This window comes from Engraulis encrasicolus, chromosome 6, assembly GCF_034702125.1.
Source record: "Engraulis encrasicolus isolate BLACKSEA-1 chromosome 6, IST_EnEncr_1.0, whole genome shotgun sequence".
Classification (NCBI taxonomy): Eukaryota; Metazoa; Chordata; class Actinopteri; order Clupeiformes; family Engraulidae; genus Engraulis; species Engraulis encrasicolus.
The window spans coordinates 30,848,640-30,873,176 of record NC_085862.1 but is presented as its reverse complement, the minus strand read 5'-3'; the positions used below and the strand labels follow the sequence as shown (position 1 = coordinate 30,873,176).

General features: G+C 44.3%; 1 protein-coding gene across 5 annotated transcripts; it reads right to left on the bottom strand.

Moving 5' to 3' along the window:
- Positions 1-397: 397 nt before the first annotated feature.
- On the bottom strand, positions 398-23,123 carry tie1 (tyrosine kinase with immunoglobulin-like and EGF-like domains 1). Of its 5 annotated transcripts, none has more exons than XM_063201237.1 (23): positions 22,857-23,123; positions 21,512-21,802; positions 19,364-19,477; positions 19,066-19,221; positions 18,382-18,513; positions 16,961-17,101; positions 16,203-16,331; positions 15,636-15,781; positions 15,185-15,329; positions 13,947-14,102; positions 12,845-12,982; positions 11,374-11,679; positions 10,539-10,835; positions 9,984-10,177; positions 7,807-8,020; positions 7,177-7,287; positions 6,513-6,703; positions 6,077-6,211; positions 5,353-5,423; positions 4,059-4,099; positions 3,229-3,325; positions 2,455-2,554; positions 398-1,523 (listed from the first exon to the last, which is right to left on the bottom strand). In XM_063201237.1, the coding sequence occupies exons 1-23, from the start codon at positions 22,897-22,899 to the stop codon at positions 1,452-1,454; spliced, it is 3,420 nt and encodes a 1,139-aa protein (XP_063057307.1). In that variant the 5' UTR covers positions 22,900-23,123; the 3' UTR covers positions 398-1,451. The 5 variants fall into 5 exon arrangements, with proteins under 5 accessions (XP_063057307.1, XP_063057309.1, XP_063057308.1 ...); XM_063201239.1 differs by having other exon boundaries at positions 6,098-6,211; XM_063201238.1 differs by having other exon boundaries at positions 9,984-10,174.
- Between the last annotated feature and the right edge of the window lie 1,414 nt (positions 23,124-24,537).

Genomic DNA, 24,537 nt, shown 5'->3' with positions numbered 1-24,537 from the left:
TTCTCCTTGAAATATAGAAGTCTGAAGCCAAACTAGGGTGTCAGGCTACAAGTCTGACACCCTAACCGCTTACCCATGACATGCCCTGTATAGAGATGCTGTAGTATATCGTCGTGTCTCTGGTGTGAGCAATGTAGGCCTACATGTATATATAGGAAAAGTATTGCATACAGCTGATGAGTAGTTTCGCTTCAGACTTCTATATTTCAAGGAGAATTCCAGCCAGTTTCAACATGCAGTTGTATTGCTCACGCTACCCTTAACTTGATAGTACCTGACAATGAGGCTTTTTTGTTCAATGACAATGGGATTTGGGGTTTCCCAATGGGCTTTCACTTTCACTATACAGCATCTGTATTGGTATTGTGCTTAAAACATATTACATGTGGTAGGCCTCGTTTTTTCTCTTTGTTGCGAGTCCAGTCACAGCAAAGCCATTTTAATTATGAAATGAGAACATGAATTCTAATACTTTACATGGCAGTGAAAACAAGGTAGCGCTCATTCGCCTCCAAACTACATTCTCAACATAAAATATACCTTTGGTTTGCAATTGTTCAGATGAACTCAAGACTACTTACAGAAAACTAATGCCTCTTTTCCACTGGCGGTTTTCTGGTAGGCCTATAGCTCGACACAGCGCGACACGGGCGCCACTTTTTGCTCTTCGATTGAGCTGTGTCATGCCCAATCGAAAAGCAAAAAGTGGCGGCCGAGTCGTGCTATGTCGAGCTGTAGGCCTACCAGAAAAATGGCAGTGGAAAAGAGGCATGAGAGAATATGTCTCAAAGTGTTTTATAAATACACAAGGCGGCGAGAAGGGAATAAAAAATACACATGTTCAGTATGCTGCAGTGGAGTATATGGTATTTAAGTGCTACATCTTTAAGATTTCAGAGTCACCTCCGCTGAGCTCAGTCAAGTGTAATCCAAAAAGCCATGTCCATGCTCTTGCTCTCAGACAAAGGTAGTAGTGTAAGAGGACAGCAGAGTTTGTTGTTATTGTGAGCAGTATGTACACCCCCAGACCCTGGTTGTCGGTTTACAATAAACCCACTATCTCAGGGTTTCAGTTTCTTGAGAAGTCCTATATCTATCTTCCAGTGCTCCTGAGATGAGAACCATCCACAAAAGTCCCCCCAAGACCTCCTCCTACACCCCTTGCTCCCCCACAGCAGGCTGCTCCATGGCAGGCCAAAGATAGGGCACTATGGCCGCGCCCCCACCTCCAAATCAAGTGTCCTGTCACAGTCTTTTTCGGCGTCTAAAGTCTAGAGCCAGGTGCTGTGGGTGAAGCGTCGGCTGTGGACGTCAGCGTGGGTCTGGGCTTGGGCGAGGGCCGCAGGGGGGTGGTGGCAGTAGCGTGCTGTCGTCGTCGTTGTTGTGGGAGACCGGCCACGGCGCTCCCTCCGCGGGCGACGCGCACTCTCAGGGTCTGGGGGGGCTGGTAGTCAGGCCTCTTCCGCGGTGGCGTCTATTCCAGCGTAGGTGAAGTTCTCGAATAGCGCCATGTTCACGTAGGCCTATGAAACAGTAAAGTTGACAATGAGAACACATGGTCAGACAAACACAGTTACTCTATGTACTGATGCACCGTAAGTACACTGCAAGAAAACACAAATGGACAAATGATTATGCATGTAATTATCTGAGGTAAAGCATGCTGGTCATGAGAAAGTGCAGCCTGATTGTCATTGACTTTCAAATCTCTTCGAGACTTGGTCTGACCATGGAGCATGACAATTAGCATTGCTCTTGACTGAACTAGTAGCAATGCTGAAGGTGTTGCGTCACTAGGAGGGCATGGCCTGGCTATAGAAAGTGCTACGTATGTCAGGGATGGTGTGGCACAGCGTGCTGATGCACCTGAACACATGCAGGCTGCAATACGTGCCCAAGGAGACACAGGTTTGAATACGGCCTGGGTACTTTCCTGACCTTACCCCCATCTCTCTCTTCCTGTTTGCTCTCTAACTGCCTTATCTAAAGATTATGTATGTATATATACTACATATAAACCCCCTGTTTTTTTTCTGTTCCTCTCTCAATTGACTCTGCAGTATGATTAATTGAAGGCAATCACAAGTTATGTATGCTTTCCTCAACAGTATGATGTATCTCCATCTGCTTATTTAACAATATCTGATGAGCTACTTTATCTTCAACATTTGATTTGTGGGTTCTTGTCAACTGTGCTTGTCCCATGGCTGTATCCAGGTCCGCTGACAGCTTTGGTGGGGCCCCGGACAAAAACATCTGGAGGGGCCCCAAATCCGATACTTGGAAAGTAACGAGGACCCAATTCTGGGCCCCCTCTCTCCCTGAGCCCGGGACAAGTGACACCTTTGTCCCCCCGCCCGCCCCGGCAGCTTCCATGGCTGTATCAAAGAGTATGAACAGGGGAAATAAGTCGTGTTGTGTCATGCTCTCCTTTCACACTAAGGCTGATCCCACCTTCCTTGCCTCTTGCATCCTGGTGAGCTGCACAGAGATTTGGGAGAAGGGCGGTCGCTCGTACGGCCGATCCCTCCAGCATTGCCGCATCAGCTCATACCTGCGGAGGGAGAACACAAGCATCTCCTTTAACACTCACTTCACACTAACAGAAGAGATATATCCTGTTTATTCTTAGCATGAATAATGAATTGTTTTCATTTTGACATGTTCTTTAGTTTGTTGAATATAATTGTTCAATCCACAATCCACAAATTCAAAATCCTGCCTGACATGATAATGCCATACCAACCAATGTTGAATGTTGAAATATACACAGACTATTACGACAATGGTCACAAAAAGGCTGAGCCTTTGTGTGAGAATTTACAGAATCATTGTAAAAAAATGTTGAGTCAACTTGTTGCTTTGACAGAGTAAAGTTGAGTCAACTTACAGTATATTGTGTCTATGTGTATTAGTGGAAATGCCCAGCCCTTATGCATTTTAAATCAGAAAGTTGTTCCACAGGCTTTCACATTTGTGACGTTGAACTTGGTTTATCGCGGTAACCTGGTTCTCACGCAGATGGTTGTTACCAACCCCTTGTGACCTCACATAGCTCGGCGGAAATGCACAAGGGTCTGTGTGAGAACCAGGCACGGTTTATGGTAACTCTTGCTACTTTGTTGTGATGGGTAATGACATCACCCAATATAATAACAACAGTAGTGCCTTTCTGCAAAAACATCAACAAATCCTTTTTTACAGTGTATGAGTGAATAGTATACTTACACTTCGTCGTCACAGTTCTTGGGCTTCTCCATGCGGAATCCCTGCGGAAGCTTCTCATAGAGTTCTGCACAGGTCATGCCACAGTAAGGTGTGCCACCTGAGAACAACAGAGAGTGGAACACCTGTAACAAATCTGGGGTCCATATCTCAAAAGAGAAGTTATTAGCCTGTTAGCAACTTCGGTAGTTGCCAATGGGAAAATGCATTGAAAACAACAAAGTAGCTAATGTAGTTAGCAACCACGCTTTCGATAAATGCACCCCTGTATAGTTCTGAGAATGAAGATATTGGCGCTTCTCCTCTTTCTCTTTTCATCTTCGTTGAATCAATGATTGTCTACTATGGTAACCTCTCTGGTTGACTATAGAGACTTAAAAAAGAGCAAGGACATTAATAAGCATCAAAACCATTATCAGTGCCAATAGTGATAATATAATGATCATTAACCGCACCATAATCATGCTAGCTTCATCATACATCTCCACAGTAAGTACTCCACAGTTTTTGTGTGGAATCAGTACAATGTTGAGTGAAGTATCTTACTGCTCGGATAGAGTACATATATATGCACACAAGGTGAACACAAGCCAGACATTTTTCTAAAAAAATAAATAAATAAAGAAGCAAAATGATCTGTCCATGAAAGAAGAAAATCCTACTCAATATTGGACTAATTCTACCAAAAATAACTGGATCATTTTTGTTTATGCACAACGGAAAGTCTCACTAAATGAGGCAGATCTGCTAAATGGGCTTTTACAATGGTGGGAAAATAGGAAATGGCAGGAAAGGCTGACTTCCAGCTTGTTGTAAGTGAGGCATTTGCTTACCTAAGCTGACAATCTCCCACAGCAAGACACCAAATGACCACCTAGAGTAGAGTAGGTGAAGAAGAAGAGGAAGAGGGTGAAAGAAAATCACATGTTAAAGACAGTCTTGTCTTCTAGTTTTGAACTTCATTTTATTTTAAAAGAGAACTCTTGCCCATTTCAACATGCAGTTGTATTGACCACGCTACCCTTGACTTGCAAGTACCCGGCAAAGCAGCATTTTTTTCTGTACAGCCCTTTCTGAGATACTTGCCATTCAGTATGGCTAGTTAAGGGTAAGGGGAGCAATACAACTGCATGTTGGAACTGGCAGGAATTCTACTTCAATAGTAATTTGAATGTGTTGTGCCTTCCAAGTGCCATTAGCAGATGTGTTGAAGTATTTGGATGTAACCTTGTCATGACATCAAGTCAGTTGTATTTTTTAAATCAATGGACTATCTTACTTCTTTCCCTCTCATATACTATACATTGATGTACACTATCCACTGCATTGACACCAACATGATCTTTTAATCGAATCTTCTATCTTAAAAAAATGAGTTTGTTTGTTTGTTCCTTTGCCCGAATGTGTGTCAATGTTGAACTGGGTCTGCCATGTGGTGATAAAGGAGGGTGACAGGCTGTGGCAGTGGCACCACTGGAGCGGTTTGGCACTCTAAGCGCCTGACACTTGTGGCACCAACTTCCTTTGCAATGTTTGAACTCTCTAGCACCCTCAAGTTCTCATGCCCATAAAAATAGCCTGTTTTGACAGGGAGTGAGGCCCAGCCAGTGGGCTTGTGGCTTTTTACTATGCCTACGTCTCAAACTTCCCTCGCGGCGCTCACTTTATCTGTTCCTGCCCCCTGTTAATTTGTCAGGCTTGACACAGCGTATACACATTGTAGTGGAGTACAACTTGTTTACTACATGGCTTGTTTACTAGTAGAAAGTCACATGATGGGGTCATTGGGATTTTTTGTTTTCATGATTCCACATGTCACATGCTGGGTAAATAAAGTGGATCGCAGAGGATGATGGCAGCCTGGGCAGCTGTGGCCAGACGGTTAGGGAGATGGTCTTGTGATCAGAAGGTTGCAGGTTCGAATCTCGTATCAGTAGGAAGAAAGTGTGGGTCCCCCTTTCCCCTCATCCATGGCTCTAGTGCCCAGGGGCAAAGCACTTTACCCTACTTACAGTACATTGTGTCAGGGACTGTAGCCAATATCCTGACTTCATAAATGAACCCTACGTACATATAAATTGAATAATAAAAATGGGATATTGGAGAAGGGATGCCTTAGGGACTTACACGTCACTCTTTGTGGTGTAGACGCTGTAGTTAAGAGATTCTATGGCCATCCATCGCACTGGCAGCCTCCCCTGAAACATTCAGAGAAACATTGTCATTCATTAAATATTTCACTACATGCAAATGCTTTACCAAACACAGTTATACTACTGAACTATATTCACTGTGCAGTGGTTCCTGTTTCATTTGCCCATGCATGGAGGTTCATCAGCAGTGCTACTGAAGTTGCTGTGTTGCCTCTGGTTTGGATTTGGCTCTGCACTGACCTCTACTGGGCTATGCTGGATACATACACACACACTGCCACATTACAGAGAAACAACAACAATGCTGCTCGTGAACTTCAACCCAGAGAGCTAGGGGCTAAGGGGTATTCCAAGGACATGGTTAAGTGATAATCCTGGTTAAGTTAACCTACAGGAAGTGATAAAGCTCGTAATCTATTGCCTGTAGGTTTCATCTAGTTAAGAACATGAGGAGTACATGCTCTTCAATTAGATGGCTTATCACAATTCAGGGGTGAATTTCTCAAAACCAAAGTTGCTTACTACATTAGCTACTTTGTTGTTTCCAATGCATTTTCCCATTGGTAACTACCGAAGTTGCTAACAGGCTAACAACTTCTCTTTTAAGAAACTCGCCCCAGATTACCACTGAACCAGCTTCTTGGAACACTCCCCTGGATGGTGGATACCAGTCTCATCAGCAGATAAATAAAATGTACCGTTATTATTGGTGCATTTACCATGGTCTTCTTGACGTACACCTCTTCTCCCCGAGACAAGCCGAAGTCGGCTATCTTGGCCACCAGGTTCTCTCCAACCAGTACATTTCTGGCGGCCAAGTCGCGGTGGATAAACTGGAAAATATGAAGAGCAGAGAGACAGTCATAAATCAAGATATGGATTTACAATGCCCACATGGTTAACATACAATTACATACTACAAGTCTTTGGACATTATTTGAATAATCAACAATAGCTAATTTATAAAATCATGTAAAAATAAATGTATTTAATGCATTTACAATTTTTTTTTTAAGTATTGAGTATTAAGTATTGTAAGTAGCCTATAGACTGTCTTATAGGGTAGCCTATATACGTATGGAAAAATCTCACAGGGTGGCACTCTAAAATCCCACCATGTCTCTCTTGGCCTACCTGTTTGTCGCTGAGGTAATGCATGCCATTGGCCACGTCCACGGCGAACTGCAGCAGCTGCTGTGAGGTGAGGGTGGAGGCGGTGCCGTGCTCTTTGGCGAAGGCGGGGTCCGTCTCCAACACTCGGCTCTTCCTCAAGAAATCCAGCAGGTTTCCGTAAGGCGCATACTCGATGGCAATGTAGAGGTACCCTGAGAAAGAATATAAGGGCACAAGGCATTAAGGAAGCCGACAGGGGGGACAAAGGTGTTAGTTGTCCCGGGCCCAGGGAGAAGGGTGTCCCTGAATTGGCAGTCGGCTTTTCGCCCAGGCTAGTATCTATGTGCTTCAAGGAGCAACTGCTGCCTGTCTTCAGCAGGCATCAATGCAATTTGTTTTATCAAAATGAAATGGTCCAACATATTATCAAAGACAAGTGGTAATGGGTGAAGGAGCAAAATAAAAATCCCAAGATTTAGAAAATCAGTAAAGAATCAAACTTGAATTGTACTGCTCTCACAGTGAATTTTATTCCAGTATTTCTTCTACGTGTGATTCACACCTTCATATTTTAAGCAAAAGCGCACTGCGGAACATATTATTACAGTATTATTGCATGACTACCAGCGGTATTTGGACTTTTTTAATGTAATTATGACAAAATCCCACAGGGTGGCGCTCTTACCTCTGTTCTCACAGGCACCAATGAGGTTGATGATGTTGGGGTGTTGACCAAGCTTACATAAAACCTCCAGCTCTCCAGCAAAGTCTCGGTGGTCGTTCTCAGAGGCAAATTCTTCACAGGACAACAGGACACACACAGAGACACACAGACACAGACACAGACACAGACAGACACAGACACAGACACAGACACAGACACAGACACAGACACACACACACACACACGGAAATACATGAGAAGTGAGTGAGAGAGAAAAAAACACTGCTTCCACTGCTTCTATCTTTGTTTATTTTGACCACCTAAAGGTGATGCACTAGGCAACATTTTTAGCAATATTTCTGGGCAGCAATACAATACTTTACCATACAAGACTTTATTTGGACTGTTAACCACTGCAACACTTCTGTCAATAGCAGTAAACAACTTTTGTTAATGTTCCTCACAGAAAATTAGGAGCCAAACATGTTGTTGCCTATCAACATTGCTCAAAATAGATCCCTGAGTGCTTTGTATCATCACCTTAAATGTACGACTCACCTTTCAGCATTTGGCAGCGCTCATTTTATACCCATCTTGGTTCTTGATGATAGCTGTACTTTGCATCATCATCTCCTTAAATGCACGGCTCACCTTTTAGCATTTTGATGGCGGCACTCATCTTGTTCCCGTCTTTGTTCTTGATCATGGCCTTGATCACCTGGCCGAAGTTGCCCTCCCCAATCACGTCCTCGAACTTGATGTCGTCCCACTCCAGGATGGGGTAGGTGAGGGGCTCCGGGTTGGGTTTAGGCCGCCTGGTCAGAGTCAGGGTGCCAGAGTTAAACTGGAGGATGGTCTCCTCTCCCTGGGAACAGATAGAGATACAGACACAAGTCCTTGAGAAGAATGATCAATATACTTTCTAAGGCCCCTTAAAGGAACAGTCCACCCTTTTTTGATTTTCACATATTTGCAGTCTTTCCCAGCATTATTTATGAATGTGCATATCATTTTCGTCTATGTGTTTCCATTGCCTAGTATAACAGTATAGCCAAATTAAGCGTAGCAATGCAAGTCTATGGGGGCAAACAAAACATCATCAAATGTACTTATAAAGTACTTTAAAATTCATGTCAAATTCACCAGAGTGCAAAACAGCTATTTAATCTTATCCTGTGATCACTTGTGGTTTGATGCTAATGCCCCCATTCACTTTGAGTGATTATGCTAAGCTATGCTAATAATTCTGATCCAATAAATCTAATTACTGAAAAAGCTGAGAAGAACATGATATGCACATTCATGAATAATGCTTGGAAATACTGCAAATATGTGAAAATCAAAAAATGCTGGACTGTTCCTTTAATGGTTAAACTGGAGGATTGTCTCCTCTCCCTGTGAACAGTTAGAGACACAGACACAAGTCCTGAGGAAAAAAAGTATTGGCCAAAATGCTGATGAACTTTCAAAGGCCCCTTAGTGGTTATACTGGGGGATGGTCTCCTCTCCTTGATTTTTTAATTTAGTTTATGTGAATAGATGCATAGAATGTAGGTTGTATAACAGCCCAACAGCAAGCATCATAGCATTTATAGCAAACGCTAATTTATTCCAATGCCCGTCCCCAATTAGAGGCACAGACACACGTCCTGAGAAGAAATAATGGCCAATGTGCTGATGAACATTCAAAGGCTCCTCAGTGGACATGATATCCACAGTGCCATGAAAGAATAATCAGTGTTTTTTCTTGCAACTTCAGTGGATAGCAAGCTTAACTGAAACAACATCAACAGGCATTAAGGATATTCGTTGCATCACTTTCAGAGCAATTCAATAAGCCACAAAAGCAACCAATTAGGACCAATTAGATGCTACAGAATACCACTTGCTGTTGGTCAGACAGTGGCAGACATGGTCTCTTTGGGAGTCTCTGTGTGGGTTTCCTTTGTAATGTAGGATGAGGAGCACTGCTTGGAAAGCTTGGAAGCCAAAGGAGGTTTGCTTGCTTTATTGATTGATACACTATTCTTTATTGACATTCTACCAGTCATGACACATTAATTGCGAATTATATAATTAAAGGTAGAGATGCACCGGATCCTGATTTTTAGGATCCTGCCGGATACCGGATCCACTGCTTAAGATCCTGCCTGATCCGGAACCGGATACCGGATCCTACGAAAGGGTTGAAACACATAGCCTACTCACACATGTGGGCCCTTTTTATCACGTTGGCTCAAACTATTTTGACTGAAAAGCCTCGGCTACCGGATCCTGGATCCTGGAACCGGATCCGGATCCTGTGAAAAACCCTATTATCCTGCCGGGATCCGGAACCGGATCTTGGATCCTGTGCATCTCTAATTAAAGGTGCACTGTGTAGGATGTGGCCAGAGTAGGTATTGCAATTACCCTGTTCATTGAAACTGTGCTGCTTATTGCCAAATAAGATCTTTTCATGAATATTTATTACTAAGTAATGAACCAATATTTATTAATATAACCAAAGTACAGCAATTTTCACAGCTGAAATTCAAAATGGCAGACCATGGAGAAGATCCCCCTTTTCATGCATGAAAAGTGCAATTTTCTCAGTCATAATGAATACTTAGAATTTGATGGTGGTGGTAAGTATTCGTGAAAAAGGTAACATTTGTGAATGGGCAGCATGAATTCTGGAGATAAACAACTAAAAATCTTACACAGTGCACCTTTAATGATAGTTGAAGTTCTGGAACTTATTTCCATTGTGGTGCGTGTGTGTCCATGCAAATGTACAGGTAGGCTTGGGTTCAAATAAGTGTTGGTGCTGCTGTGTTGGGGCTTACCGATCCCGACTGGTAGGTGAAGGTGCGTCGGCGCTTGAGCAGACTCTTGCGAATGCAGAAGAGGATGACGAGGGCCAACAGGATGGTGACGCAGGTGACAGTCACCGAGCCCACCACAGCCACCAGGAGCTGGTAGCTGTCTCCGCCTGGACGCACCACCCCCTGGGTAGTGGGTGTGAAGCTGAGGGTGCCTGCTGGGACATACGGCGAGAGACTTTCAGGATACAAGGCATGCACCGTTAAAGACCAAACAAACGATTGAAAGAAAGAAATCTTTTCGGAATATGTGAAGGATAATTAGTGACATTATGACATTATATCGTTGTGGCCTAATGCCAGGTGGCGTTGGGGAGCCCTTGGGGCTGGGGAGGGGGCGGTGTTTAGTTGCCATTGGGGCGCATTGGTCCAATTTGTTTTCTTTAATACTAAGAGCGGCGTTGGCAGGCTTATGATGAGGTTGGAATGGTGTGTGTTTATGCCCGATTTACAACAGCTATCAGCCAATCAGAATCGAGAATCAGACCGCACAGTGTTAGATTCAACTTTATTACTCACCATCCCCACCTCCGCGGGTCCTGGCCTCCACGAACCGGCTCCACTCCCCCGGCACCTTGGAGAAAGCCCTGACCCTGAAGAGGTAGCTGGTGCTGCCGTTCAGCGCCGTGATCTCCTTGGCCGTCCTGTTGCTGTCGTCCGTGTCCACCCACTGGTGCGTGCTGACCTGGCCCGCCGGCTGGTACTCGATGGTGTACTTGATGATGCCGCCGTTGGGGTCGTCCGGAGGCTGCCACTGGACGCGCACCGCGTTGAACGAGATGGCCTCGGCACGGACGTGCTTCGGGGACGAGGGTCCTGCCATGGCGCACAAGAGAAAAATACGCACACAAATATACACAGCTGTAACACACGGGTTATTGCAACAACGGAGCTCCACATGGTTATTTTCATTTGGGGTGGTTATTTCCTACGCTTAACTCCTGCAAACATAAAATGTAGCCTGAAGATAGAAAACAATCAATAATGTCTTGCTCTATGAGTCCCTCAGACCTGTTCTCTTTCTATTCTACTCTTCCATGGCACTAACTGAAAATGCACTCTGATGGGGCGTTGAAATAGAGGGTTAAAATGAGACACCAGGGCCAGGGCTCCACGTATCGAGGGGCATCACAGAGTAACATTTGTTTCTTTTGTTTTTACATATTAATATCATAAACGGGTGGAGGGGAGTCAACTGGGACTCTGTCCCCAGAATCTTGTGCTACGCCCCTGGCAGGGACCAATGACAGGGATGGTATTATGGAAATCCTCCCAGGCCCAGGTGACAGTAATGATACCAACAGTGGGAGGTTGTGGTAAAGCAAGTGGTAGGGGGAGGGATGGGGGGTGTTACCCTGGCTCTTGACGCGGAGGACGTACGGCTTGGACGCCGGGCCGAGACTGCCGCAGTTCACCAAGCGGACGACCACGCTATAGTCCCGGTGGTACTCGAGGTTGGGCAGCTGGATGGCGTGCACATTGAGCAAGATGTGCCTGTCCCACAGCTTCGGCGGGGGGAGGCCGGGGCTCGGCGGGGGGTCGTAGAACTCAACTAAAAAGCCGGTGGCCGCACCGTGGCCGCCGGGGGGCAAAGACCACCTGACCGTGGCGTTACGGCCCTCCAGCGAGTTGAAATCGATCTCCGGCCTGGCAGTGGGCTCTGACGGACGACAACAGAAGACGCAGTCGGTCAGTCAGAGGCAGGCAGAGTTGGGACGGACAAACGCCCCAGCTTCAGAAAGTAGAAGTCCATTTGTTTCTTTTTCTGTCTTTTTCAGCCAATTCAGTGAATCAGCGGATACTACAACAACTGTTCAGTATGGAGCCCCTGAAATGACATGTGGAAAAACCTTAAGGGTTTCTTGTGTGCATCTGGAACTTTTCTGTACACAAGATACTTTCAGGTGCGGACTAGAGACTTTCAGGTGCACAGAGGTGCGCCGCAGCGATGAGAAATCCCTCTGGGTTTTTTTCCTCACACATGTCATTGTAGGGGCTCCATAGTTTATCACAGGCAGATAAGCTAATAAGCTGAGGCAAGCGCAAGGCAACAGCATTAATACTATGGCAGGACTTTTACTTTCTCAGTCTGGTTTGTTTGGCCACCTGTGGTCAGAGCCAGTCTGCCATTCTCTGCAGTCAGAGTCACTCACTGACAGGGGCGTGGGCTGGGTCCCCCTCTCTCTTGCAGCTAAGCAGGGCTACAAGCTAAGAGCACGACCGTATCAAGACACTGTGGTGCCCCCGGGCAATACACCTCGCAGGTGCCCACTGCGCCACTGGCCCTTATGGATAACCCGGCCCTGGCTAAGAGTGTCACCTAGCTAAGATGGTTGTATCAGTGGATGTGTTTACTACTCTACACTACGCTGGCCAGGGTGGAGTGTTGCTAACTCACTTCACTAGCACACATGCCCTGACTGCTCTTATCCTGTACAGTAAGCGGCAGAGGTGCAAATGCCCTCTTCAGAAAGTTTTTAAAAACCCTGCAAAAGTTTTGTTCCACCCATTTTCTGTACAACAAGTGGTCCTAATGAGCACTGCATTAGTCAAATCAGAAAAATCATATAAAACATAAGTGAAATCCCATGCGTTAAGTGGAAAAGATACAGAGAATGAGGGAGGTCCAAAGAGTTTTAGCTGTAAGCAACTTGACTTAAACTCAACAGACAACGTCCAGTTGACTACAGTTGAACTCTTTGTTGACCTGGGCGAATGACACAAGTACGGCAGGGTTTTTCTTTACTTTGCAAAGCCAGGACCGACACCTCTGTCAGGCTGTAGCGGTGACAATGACATGGAAACAGGCTTGGACGTCCTCTTACCTGGGCAGTCTGTCTCCATGATGGCCTCGGGGCCCATGTCCCCCTCTCCTCCCTCGCCAGGCCTGGTCAGCTGCACCCTCAGCAGGTACCGCGTCGAGGGCTGCAGGTGCATCAGGGTGATGGGCTCCCTGCTGTACACTGGACCAAGAAAGACAAAAAACAACACGGTACTGTAATTGTATAAGGGCAGCCATGGCCTAATGGTTAAGTAGATGATCAGAGGTTTGGAGGTTCAAATCCCATCCTTCTACTCCCGGCTACCTCACTCCATGGCTGATGTGCTCTTGAGCAAGACACCTAACCCCACAGGGACTGTAACCAAGACCTTGTACTTAAAATAACTAAGTCACTTTGGATAAAACAGTCAGATAAGTCTAGGCCTAATGTAATGTACTGTAATTCAAGGTAATGTAATAGAAAAACGCATACAGTAATGTGCCCACCCCTGATACATTCCTATGCAGTTATGACCAAACCACTGTTAATCTGTGAAATTATCCAACTGCAGTATGCCAGTTCCACCGACGATTTGAAATCAGCTCTTGTGTCTGCCAATAAAGACTTCCAACCTCACACAGCATTCACTACTAGAAACACAAGTCTTTCAGAAGGCTCGGCAGTGCTATGCTATGCACCCATGCAGTCATGGCCTAGTGGTTACGGCGTTCCTATTTAGTCCAGAGAGTTGCAGGTTCAAATCCCACCCATGGCTGAAGTGCCCTTGAGCAAGGCACCTAACCCTTTATTGCTCCAGGGGCTGTAACCAATACCTTGTGAATATCTGTAAGGCTGTTTGGATTAGGGCAGTGGTTCTCAACCTTTTTTGAACAAACGCCCCCTGGACCTCATCATTATAATCCTCCCTACGCCCCCTTGACCTCATCATAAGCCTGTCACAACCCCCCACCCCACCACCTTACTTACTTAAAAAAAAACAATGGATTAATGTCCCCAATGACAACTAAGCACCACCCCCTCTAAACTGTACCCTCCTCAACACAGTCCTAGGGCTCCCCAACGCCCCCTGGGGGGCTGTACCGCCCCCTTTTAGAAACACTAGATTAGGGCGTCAGCTGCGTGTAATGCAATGTAATGCACCCACCCCTGATGGAGGAGAAGGACTCCTCTCCCATGGGCTTGTAGAGGAGCTTGGTGGAGATGATGGGGCCGTCCCCCGTGTAGACGTCCATAGGGATCACCACCAGCTGCTTGCTCTTCTTCTCCAGGAGCCTAGGGGGCGTAGTGGGACGCGGGGGCTCTGAAGGGAGAAGCAGAGCCGAGAAGGTAAGAGTTAGGCTACTCCCATTGACCTCCATAGGTGGATTCCAATATGCAGACTTCTGTCCTCTCTTGCTCACTTGCTCGCTTGTGACCTCATGATGACGTCACTGACGACAGAAAATTAATTTAATATCTTGCAAAAGCACAATTCTAATGTCATTTCCTCATTTGCAATCAGGATGGTGAATGAAGAATAGTCCCCCAAAAAATGTTGTAGCTAGGATGACAGTGGGGAAACTTAATTGTTTTCTCCAAGGAGGAGGGGCATCATCAAGGTCAAAAGCACAAGTGGAGGACGACATATTGGAATGCACCCCATGTTCCACTTTTACACAACAATGGCAGCTCATGGTGCCTTTGACACACAGATCGCCATTGAAATAGTTCAAAAATAGTACCAAGAAGTGAGAGTCAAACACAGAAAGTACAGTAAAGGTAAATGTAATTAATGTTAATTAATTTTCACTTCATCTTTGCTGGTTCTGTGTTCGTCTCCAGCGAAAAGTCTAGAAATGTCTAGAAATATTCTACTCTACATGAATCATGTCACCAACCAACTTCCTGTACCCCAGTTGTCACAACTCTGAATTCTATGGCTCTGGGGAGAAGGACCAAGTGGAGGAAATCATTACTGATATGACAACTATTCCTTCTCATGAGAATCACTGTATGCCTCTGTCTCTCACAAATATTTGACACAAATTGTAATCTACAAAGAGGCTCTGACTGTAGAGGAACGATGCAGACATAATTTATAATAGTAGTATTTCTTACAACAGTCTTGTCCTCGCCTCTCACAAATATTTGATATAGGCTAACTTCCTTTACAAGTGAGCAGGTATTCTGCAAAAGCTATGCACCATGGATTTTTTCTGAGTGGAGAGGAATTATGTAACGGAGAACATAGCAGCTAACGTCTTATGACAATGTTGTCTTTCACAAATATTTAACAAAACTGCCTTTACAACTATATTCTGCAATAGTTAAGCATCAAGTTTTGTTTGTTTAAGACTATGTTCTGAAATAAGTAAGTATGCCAGTGTAAGTATCTGTGCTCACCCTTGACGGTTAGATTGAACTTGCGGGAGTCCCCTCCGCCATTGGTGGACACTCTGCACTCCCACAGTCCTCCGTGCTCTGCCTGCAAGCGCTTGATCTCAAAATGGGCAGTGCTCTTGTCCGAGTCTGTGGTCGTGTGGACAGGCTGATGGTGAAGAGGAGGGAAAAAATAGTGGAAAAAATGTATTATGTATATGTATTATGTCTATTTATTATATATTTATTAGGTCTATTTCTATTTTAAATGTATTTATAGTGAGTAAACCGTTGTATCTGGTTGAGGTTTGGATTCAATTAAGCTAATAATCTGTTAGGCCAATGCCATGAAAGTTTTAAATTCTCTATGGGTGGAGTGCATGTCCAAAACAAATATACAATGCATGCAATTAATAAAACAATAATGCGAAAACTGATATTCCCCGATAAATATGCATTTTGAGACTGTAGCTACCTGAAGCTCGGTGCTGTCCAGCTTGCGTAGTACTATGCTGAGGTGCCTGGGTGGAGGGTTGCCTGTGGCCGAGCAGGTGATCTTGGGACTGGACAGCAGGTTCCATTCCAGGTTGCTGGCCATCTCGATGATCTGAGGAGCGTGCTCTACAAGACCAGGGCAGAGCTAAGTCATTTAGCATCTGACAAACTCCCCCCAAGAAAATTGCTTAACCCCTGTTATACATTAGCTGTTACCAGAATGGCAATGACCAAGTCATAATGTTTTACTAAAGGCCTTGTGCACTGTCATAGTGGTGTAGTACTATGGTAGTTATGTTTTTTCAGTGACTACAATGTCCCTGTGGTGGGACAGTGTCTAGTAAGGTGCTACAAGAGTTAATTGTCTGTGAATTAGAGAATTGGAATTGCATAATGCTACTGTTTCATTCGAAAATAACAAAATATCTACTCTGTTGTGTAAAATGCTAATAAAGTGTTAACTAATATAGCCCAAAATAAAAAGCTAAATGCTAATAAATTCACTAGCTTGTCCATCCATGTTTGTATGCTAAGGGGTATTCCTCACCTGATTTTTCACAGTGTTGTCCACGCCACCCCGTCTGACACTGGCAGCCACTGTAGGGACTGCAGGTTCCGCCGTTCTTACAGTCGCAGCGCAGCCGACAGCCCGCTCCATACATACCATGAGGACACTCTGGCAGAGTACATAATGGGAAAAGAAACAAGTTACAACAATTTAAATTGATCCTGCAAATGAACTTCAGCATCACAGTAAATAAACAATGTGAGTAGAGTAGTAGTAGAGTAGAGTAACTTCACTGATCCCCAGGGGGAAAATAAGGTATCAAGAAGCTTACATAAATACACATAATGCCCACATGGACCCTTCAAGACACACATACTGTGCACACAAGCATTAATACAGATGGAACTTGCAAGATGTTCTACAGGTAATGGCAGCAGTATCATCAGTTTTCACCAGATGTGAGGGACAGTAAAATGTGTTTGCATACTTCTTTAAATTTATTTTCTTCTTTAAGTTCTTGATTAATTTGCCTCTAGTCACACCACGGGCTTACATCCTGGAGCTGTAAGGGTTAAGCTGACTCCACCACCTCAGACAGGTGCTGTACATAGTGTGTATAGCCTACTGTGTGTCTTTGTTAGTGTATATGAAAGTCATCATGCCACTGAATGAATAAAATCCAAAGGAGTGTGCAAACTTTTTTTTTTTTAAAAGTCACTTTTTTGTTCAGCACCAGGGGATTACGCCCAAGGTGGGCCACAGTAAAATAAAGTAAAAACAAGTAAAGCAGATCTTACTCTCATTACAGAGGGGTCCATGCCATCCACTGGCGCAGGAGCATCCGTAGGGGTCCAGCAGGCAGAAGGCTAAACCCCTGCAGTTCATCGTCTTATTGCACGACTCCTGGCAGTTGTGGCCAAACTTCCCTTCTCTGCACGCTGCAAAAGGAGAGGACTCGCTCAGGATGGGCTGTACACAAAGAGCTTGATAAACAATGGACTTCTCCACTTAGATGTTACAGCGAAGGCATGTGCAGGATTGTGGCCATGTATTTCATATCAACTTGCTAAAATTCTACCTAAAACAATAGAGATCTGATGACTCAGACAGGAGCCTTATGCAATACAGACAAAAGGGATGGGTGTTATCCCCCCAGAGTGTCATGAGAGACAGGCGGTCCCATGTCCTCTCTGACTCCCACCCATGCCTTCATGATCCAGCGGCAGTCAGTCAGCCCTTCCCGTCACCACCACCACCACCACCACCAGTTATGGGGCAGTCATGGGTAAGCGATTAGGGCGACAGACTTGTAGAACCTGCCAAAATGTAGCAAAGTGGACCTTTAGATGTTAAATTTCCTAAAAATAATAATCATCTCTTTGATGTGTAATTGCACGACTACGCCACTGGGGGACTGCCACCCCAGAATATATTTTGATTTCAACCAATAAGGCACAACAGGTTCGGATAGAATGCACAAGAGACGTACCTTTGTTTAAAGGGATAACAATCTTTTCTTTATTAATACAATTTAAGTCAACAGTTAAAACCCTGCGCCGCTGGGATAAAAACAGTAATGCTCAAGAACGGGGTTGGCTGCCACAGAATAAAGGGTGTCACCGAGCCAGGCTAGCCGGGCAGGTTTACTAGTCGAGAATAATTTAGTTCACCACTCGTGCACGAAACCAAGGGCCTATGGTAAACACCAGTCACACACACGCTCATAGGCTCGCTACGCTATGTAAGTGATTAAATGCACAATCAGTGTGGATATCCACTACACACAGAATAAATCCGTATAATAATACACACTCAAACTACTAGTCTACTGTATGGCCCTGCCCCGACTAGAGCAGCATACAGGCCTAGAACTGTGACAACCAAACCCCGTAAAATAACAGTGTGACAAGCTGAAGCGGCGGACAGGTAAAAGAAAATCAAACAAACAAAAACAGAAAGGCTAAACAATTTGGCTATGGTGATCAACCAGTGCTCTCCCCCATCGCTCTCCCCCATCATCCTCCATGACTGAGGTACCCTGAGCACGGTACCGTCCTGCCGCACTGCTCCCTTGTGGCGCCATTGAGGGCTGCCCCCTTGCATGGGTGAGGCATAAATGCAATTTCGTTGTGTGCAGTGTCCACAGTGTGCTGTGGAGTGCTGGGTCACAATGACAATGGGAGTTGGAGTTTCCCAATTGGACTTTCACTTCACCTACCTGTCTCACAGCGCATGCCCATGAATCCCGGCGGGCACAGGCAATCTCCGCTCTTGTCGTGGCACACGCCGCCATTCAGGCACTCTGGGCATTCCTGGTCACAGTACGTCCCCCACTTCTTGTCAGGGCACGCTGGAATGGTCACATATCAGCAGTAGTTATCAACATAGTACAGACACCTACTAAACCCTGGTCATCATGTAAACACGGTGTGGTACAGTAGTAGGGCTTTACCCTCAGGCCATAACACAGCTAAATTCATATACTACTGCTGACAGCTTCTACAGTGCCCAACACTGGGTAGCCTCTTACTGCAGATGGGGTCACCGGCGGGCCTATTCACTATATACTGAACATACTCAACTACATCATAACAACATTGCTATGACAGTATGGAGAGCCTTAAGTAACAGATTAAGACATAGCCATTACAATTTTGATGACAGTAGGGCCTAAGGTTATAACATAGGCTGTACGCTAAGGGGTTAAATGATTACACTGGGTTATATATATAGGCGTTTCTACGGTTATTTGTGGGAACAGGGAGCTTATTTTTTTATTTATGGGATTTATGGTTATATTTATGGGATTATAAAAAAATCCATACAACAGTGGCACTGGCAGTCATTTAGACGCCCTGACGCCCTAGCGTGTACACTACTGAAACGTCACAGACCCTCATACCTCTGACGAGGAGTCTCATGCTGGCCCCTTGGATGAAGCTGTCCCCGATGAAGTTGGCACTGTAGATTCCTGCCAAGTCCTCCGTGACGGCATTTAAAGTTAACCTTGCTGTGTTCTCCACACGCTCCTGAACATGTGTTGTGGAGTAGAAGTTACCTAAGGATAAGAAAATGAATGAAATCAGGTCTTTTGCCAAACAGGAGCAAATGTTGTATTACCGATTGATTTCATAAAACAATTAGTAGCATGAGTAGTAGTATTATTCAATTACTTGACAGAAACAAAAACGTGTTATTACCATTTTGTTTCCAAGTGATCTCTTCTTTTCTGTCTGTTTTGTGAATGTAAATGACCAGCTCCACTGTGTCTCCCTTGTTGGCTGTCACGGAGAGCTGTGCAGGGGCCAACATCCCTGTTTTTCACATGAAGAACAGCAAGGCTATCACATAAACTCTGTCTTTCCCACTGTCCAAACTCCACAGAGGAAAATGTTACACAGAAATCTTGTCTTTGCCTTTGAATAAATAAATTACGTTATTGATTTTTGATCTATTTGTGACTAGCCACAACAAAACAGGCTGTAAGTAGTCCTGGGGGCATATTGAGTAATTAATCTGATAGTGAACTTTGTTAGCTTTACAATGATACCTTACGCATGGGAATCTGGAAACAGCTGATGAACTTTTTAATTAACTTTTTAATGTGTTCACTTCTTTAAAGGAGCACTTCTGCCAATTTCAATATGTTGCTGTATTGCTCACGTTACCCTTGACTTGTCAGTACCCAGTGATGCTGTATTTTTTGGCTCAGTCCTTTTCCGAGATCTGAGCTATTCTAATGGGGGCAGATTTTGTTCACATTTTTAAAAATTCTTAACATAGGCCTACTCCAAACATTTCCCAAAAGGTATCGCTGTTTGCTAGTTGTCTGTTGATGTTGCATAACCTTTAGGATGTTTTTGGGAATAAATCAAGATGTTTTTTTGAAATGTATACAAACTCTGCCCCCATTACAATGACCAGGATCTCGGAAAAGGCTGAAGAAAAACAATCTCAGGTACTGACAAGTCCAGGGTAATATGAACATTGTAACTGCATGTTAAAATTGGCTGAAGTTATCCCTTAAGTAGAAAACAGAAACTCAGCTCTGAAAGTTCCTCTTGCCCATTGAAAGATATGAAGTTAGCATTTTTAAAGACAAAATATGAGCTTTTAGATAAACCAATACAGTTTTCTGAAGTTGTGCATTCTGCAAAAAAAATTAAATCACAAAAAATGAAAATAAATATCTTCAATGGCGCTTCTCTCAGTTTCGCTCTAAGAGATATGTGACTGGGAATTTAAAATCCAGTCACATTTATCCCATAGTCATTAGAAAAGAAGTCTTCACATTTTTCAAGAATTTTAAAACAAAAGCCTGACCATATTTACCATATCTATATGGTTTTTTTTTTACTCACAGGCTTCAAGGGAGAAAAAAAACATGAATTATCCATCGCTCTGATTAAGGAATTTACAACACAAATAGTTGTCAAGTAGGAGACGACAGGTCAACAATGGCCATGCATCATCACCATCTTAAAGGTCCACTGTGTAAGATTTGCCTTCCTTCCTTTCTTTAAATCTGCCAGGGCGAAGAAGTGACTACTCGATCTGAGAGTGTTTTGAGTTTGCCATGTCATATAGCAAGCAAAAAGCAAGAATACAAAGAGGTAAAATGGGAGCCACCAGGCCCTCCTGAATCAGGGCCCTCACAACGAGTTTTTAAAATTATTATTATTATTATTATTTTACATACAGGGGCGGGGTCACAGATCCATTGAAGGTGGATCCATTGAGCCCAAAATTTGGCGCTGGTTAGGTACAGGCAGAGCCGGATTAAGATGGACTGGGGGGCCCTAGGCTACAGGTTGATGGAGGCCCCCTCAGAATGCAAATTTCGTGGCAAAACTACATAGCCAGCGACATAATTCCGAGCAAGAAATTAAAAATAAATAACATATGTGCAGACAAATCTCAATATTGCCACTTGTCACAATTCTGTCCTCCACTCTCACCCCACTTTGGCCAACTGGGGCCCCCTGGCAAGTGGGGGCCCCTAGCCTGCAGCCATGTCTAGCCTGTGGGTTAATCCAGCCCTGGGTACGTGAGTATGAGTATGGAGGACCCTCCATGTCATGTATACTATATTGAAAGCCAATAGTGAGATGAGACATGGATGGTAAATATTCCTGAAATGAATAAGTGTGTAAACAGGCAGCTAAAATTTGGATATTTGGATAAATTTGGAACCTGGATAATGAACACCTAAACATTATGCACTGTTGATCTTTGATGTACAGTAGTTTTGAAGACAAAACTAAGAGAACATATTCCCATATTTGATCTGTGATGGGGTGTGTAGTGAAGTCAAGTGAGTCTGTCTATGTTTTGAAGGTCAGCCTTACCATTGATGCTGTTGCTGATGAAGGTCACAGTGTATTGGCTGGCCTCGTGTGTGGCCTCACAGTAAAAGATCCCTATGTAGTCTATGCGGTGGAAATCGTAGGCCACCACCTCGTTGACCTCGCTGGAGCCTTTGGTCTCCTTGAACTTTGGCGCGTGTGGATACTTGATGATCTTCTGGTCCTTAGTGATAGCCAGTTGAAGATTGGAGTTACGCTCACCAGATACACACGTGATGGTGCGAGTGTGACCGTGTTCCACATTTGAAATCATGGTGAGGTCCATTATGGAATCTAGAAAAGAGCAATAATTGAGATCCACTTGTAGTTTTTATCCATGCATTGCTCCAAGAATTTAGAAACCTTGTCCTCAGAAAAGCAGGTTCATTATTACTAATGAGGTCAGGCACGAGTATTGTTTAAATGGATAATGGAAATAACTCTGAATGTTTTGAGTACCACACACTACAATATACCACACACAAACAGGGCCGCTGACAGCTTTGTCCAGGCCCAGGACAAAATCTAAATAAATGGGCCCTTGACCCAATACATATAATGTAATGAAGACCAAATTCTGGGCCCCTTTCTGTCTGGGCCCAGGACAACATACCCCTTTGTCCTCCCCGGTCAACTTCCTGCATGCAAACATACTAGATAAACTGTATACAGTGAGCCCATGTCTATGCAACACACAGCAAAGACCAGACATGGGTGAATTTTACCTATGGCCATAGAGTAGGCACTGTATCACTAGATAGGCTAACGCTACAGCCTGTTTCATTTTGCTACACAGGTGCACCATGTGAGTTTGCAAGAACTTGACATAGCTACAACTCTCCCTTTATTGTAATATCTAATTAGTTCTAGCCTAGATCTTATTCAAAATCACACTAGTAAACACATTTTCAGTGAGTTGTTCTCCAGTCACTGAGCTCTGCTTATTTTCAGTGAGTCGTTCATCCACCCCCTCCATCCTCTACATGCCATTGCTAGGGATATGACCCCGCAAACAATTGAAGGAAGCAAAGATGAGCTCTGGCAACCTCGGGAGATCACATACCACTTCAGATACTGTGAGACGACGGTGAGTATGTGGAACCAAAAAGTTATTCTGGTTGCAGTTGTGGATACAATAATTAGGCTATGCATACAGTATGTTACTGTTCATTATTTTCCAAACTTTAGCATTCGAAGCGTCCGCAAATGATTCACAGCCCTTTACAATCACTGTCAATGTCTGTTTAACTGGAGAGTAAAAGGCCATGTTTTCAAGTTGTTCTGAGGCTGACAGATTAAACAACGTGCCAAGCTATTAGCGCAGGCTAAATATGAAGGCGGTAGTTACCTGAGGTAGAGACGAAACATGCCCATAAAATGATGTGAATCATTATTCCAGCTGTTGTAGTAATCCACAAAGTACTGGATAACTCCGAATCCGATGTCGCGGTCCGCTGTCCAGATTTTTATTCCAGTGTGCCAACGGGAGTGGCGCGCTTTTGCGCATCTCCAGTCATTCCCAACGTTACATCTGTGCTTTAAAAAATCAGACAAGACCTGATGGTTTCGGATATATGTTTTTTTTTTTTCGTCGACAAGCCCTTTACTTTACTACACCCAGTAGTGTGTGTGCTGTGTGTTCTCAGTACACTCCGCTCCGTCCTCTGGGTGGGAAAGGAAGGAAGACGCGTCACACCGGTCGGGGGAGAACTGAGGATTTTGGCGCTTCACACTACTTGACATCAAAACACAGCAGCGCTGCGTGACACTGTTTTACTGCTCCTACCTACTAAGTTCACATGTATTTATCATCTAGATGCGACACGTTTGCGTTTGTGTTTTAAACATTTCCATCTTCTGTGCACACCAGACATGTCACTTTATTTTGCTAACCGCCTAATATGACTTAGAAATCCCCAAGCATGAATCACGAATCCCTTCATAAAAACTGTAAACTGTAATATAATGTTTTATGTTGCCCTTGGCCTTACAGTTTGCACTGTCCAGACATGCTGTCAGTTCACTAATAGTATGGCGATCATGGCCAGGGGAGAGGCTAGATATGGCTGCTGTAGGGGCCCCACCTGCCAGGGACCCCCCTGATTGGCCAAATGGCGGACAAATCAATAATTACAGAATTGTGATGAGATTCAATATTGAAAAAAATGTCTGCTGTGTCAAGTACAGTTTTAAACATACTTAATATTTATAAATACCACAGTTTTACACTGTCTTTCGACAAGGAATGAACTAAATGCACACAACCTCTTTCATGTTTGGTTGTTTGATTATTGTTGGCTGTTGCATATTCACCCCACTACTCCCTTTTAGCCATGTGTTCCTTCTCCATGTTAAAGCGATAAATGATGCCTGATGGAAGTAGTTTCAAGACGATTAAATGGTTTACACATGTGCCAGTAACAGGTCTTTATGCCAATCAAGTGGAAGTCCTTCAGCATTTTAATCCAATATCTTTTTGCTGGTTGCAAGCCACATGGAGTGATTAACTGTGCAGCCATTCATAATATACAGGAAAGAACAGACCCTTTTGGTCATTCACCTGCATTAGCAATTGATTATGATTTAACCTTCCAACGGGCCGTGGAGTGGGACGCGTGCGTACAGCTCAAAACCTCAGAGGAAGTTGTGGTTTCTTGATGTTTGCCAGCGGTTCAGCTCCCCTGACAATCTTACAACAACAACAACACATGGGCTTTAACTTTGGATTGGTCTTGGATTCGATTGAAGCAACTGGAAATGTCAGAAGCAACATGATAATCCAAGCCACCCCCACCCCCACCCCCACCTCCACCATCACTGTCAGGATATGAAGAACAATCTTTTCTCTGCATTTGTTATGTCTGCCTGTTCGGTCCCGCCTGTAATTGCATGGACGGCATCCAGTACAATACTTTTTGAAGTCATTAAAAAGAGAGAGCTGAAGCGCACTTTGCAATTGTGGTGGGTGCGGGCGGTTGGGGGGGGGGAAGCGTTGATTTCATGCTTTCTCCCTCGGTTTCCTGATCACA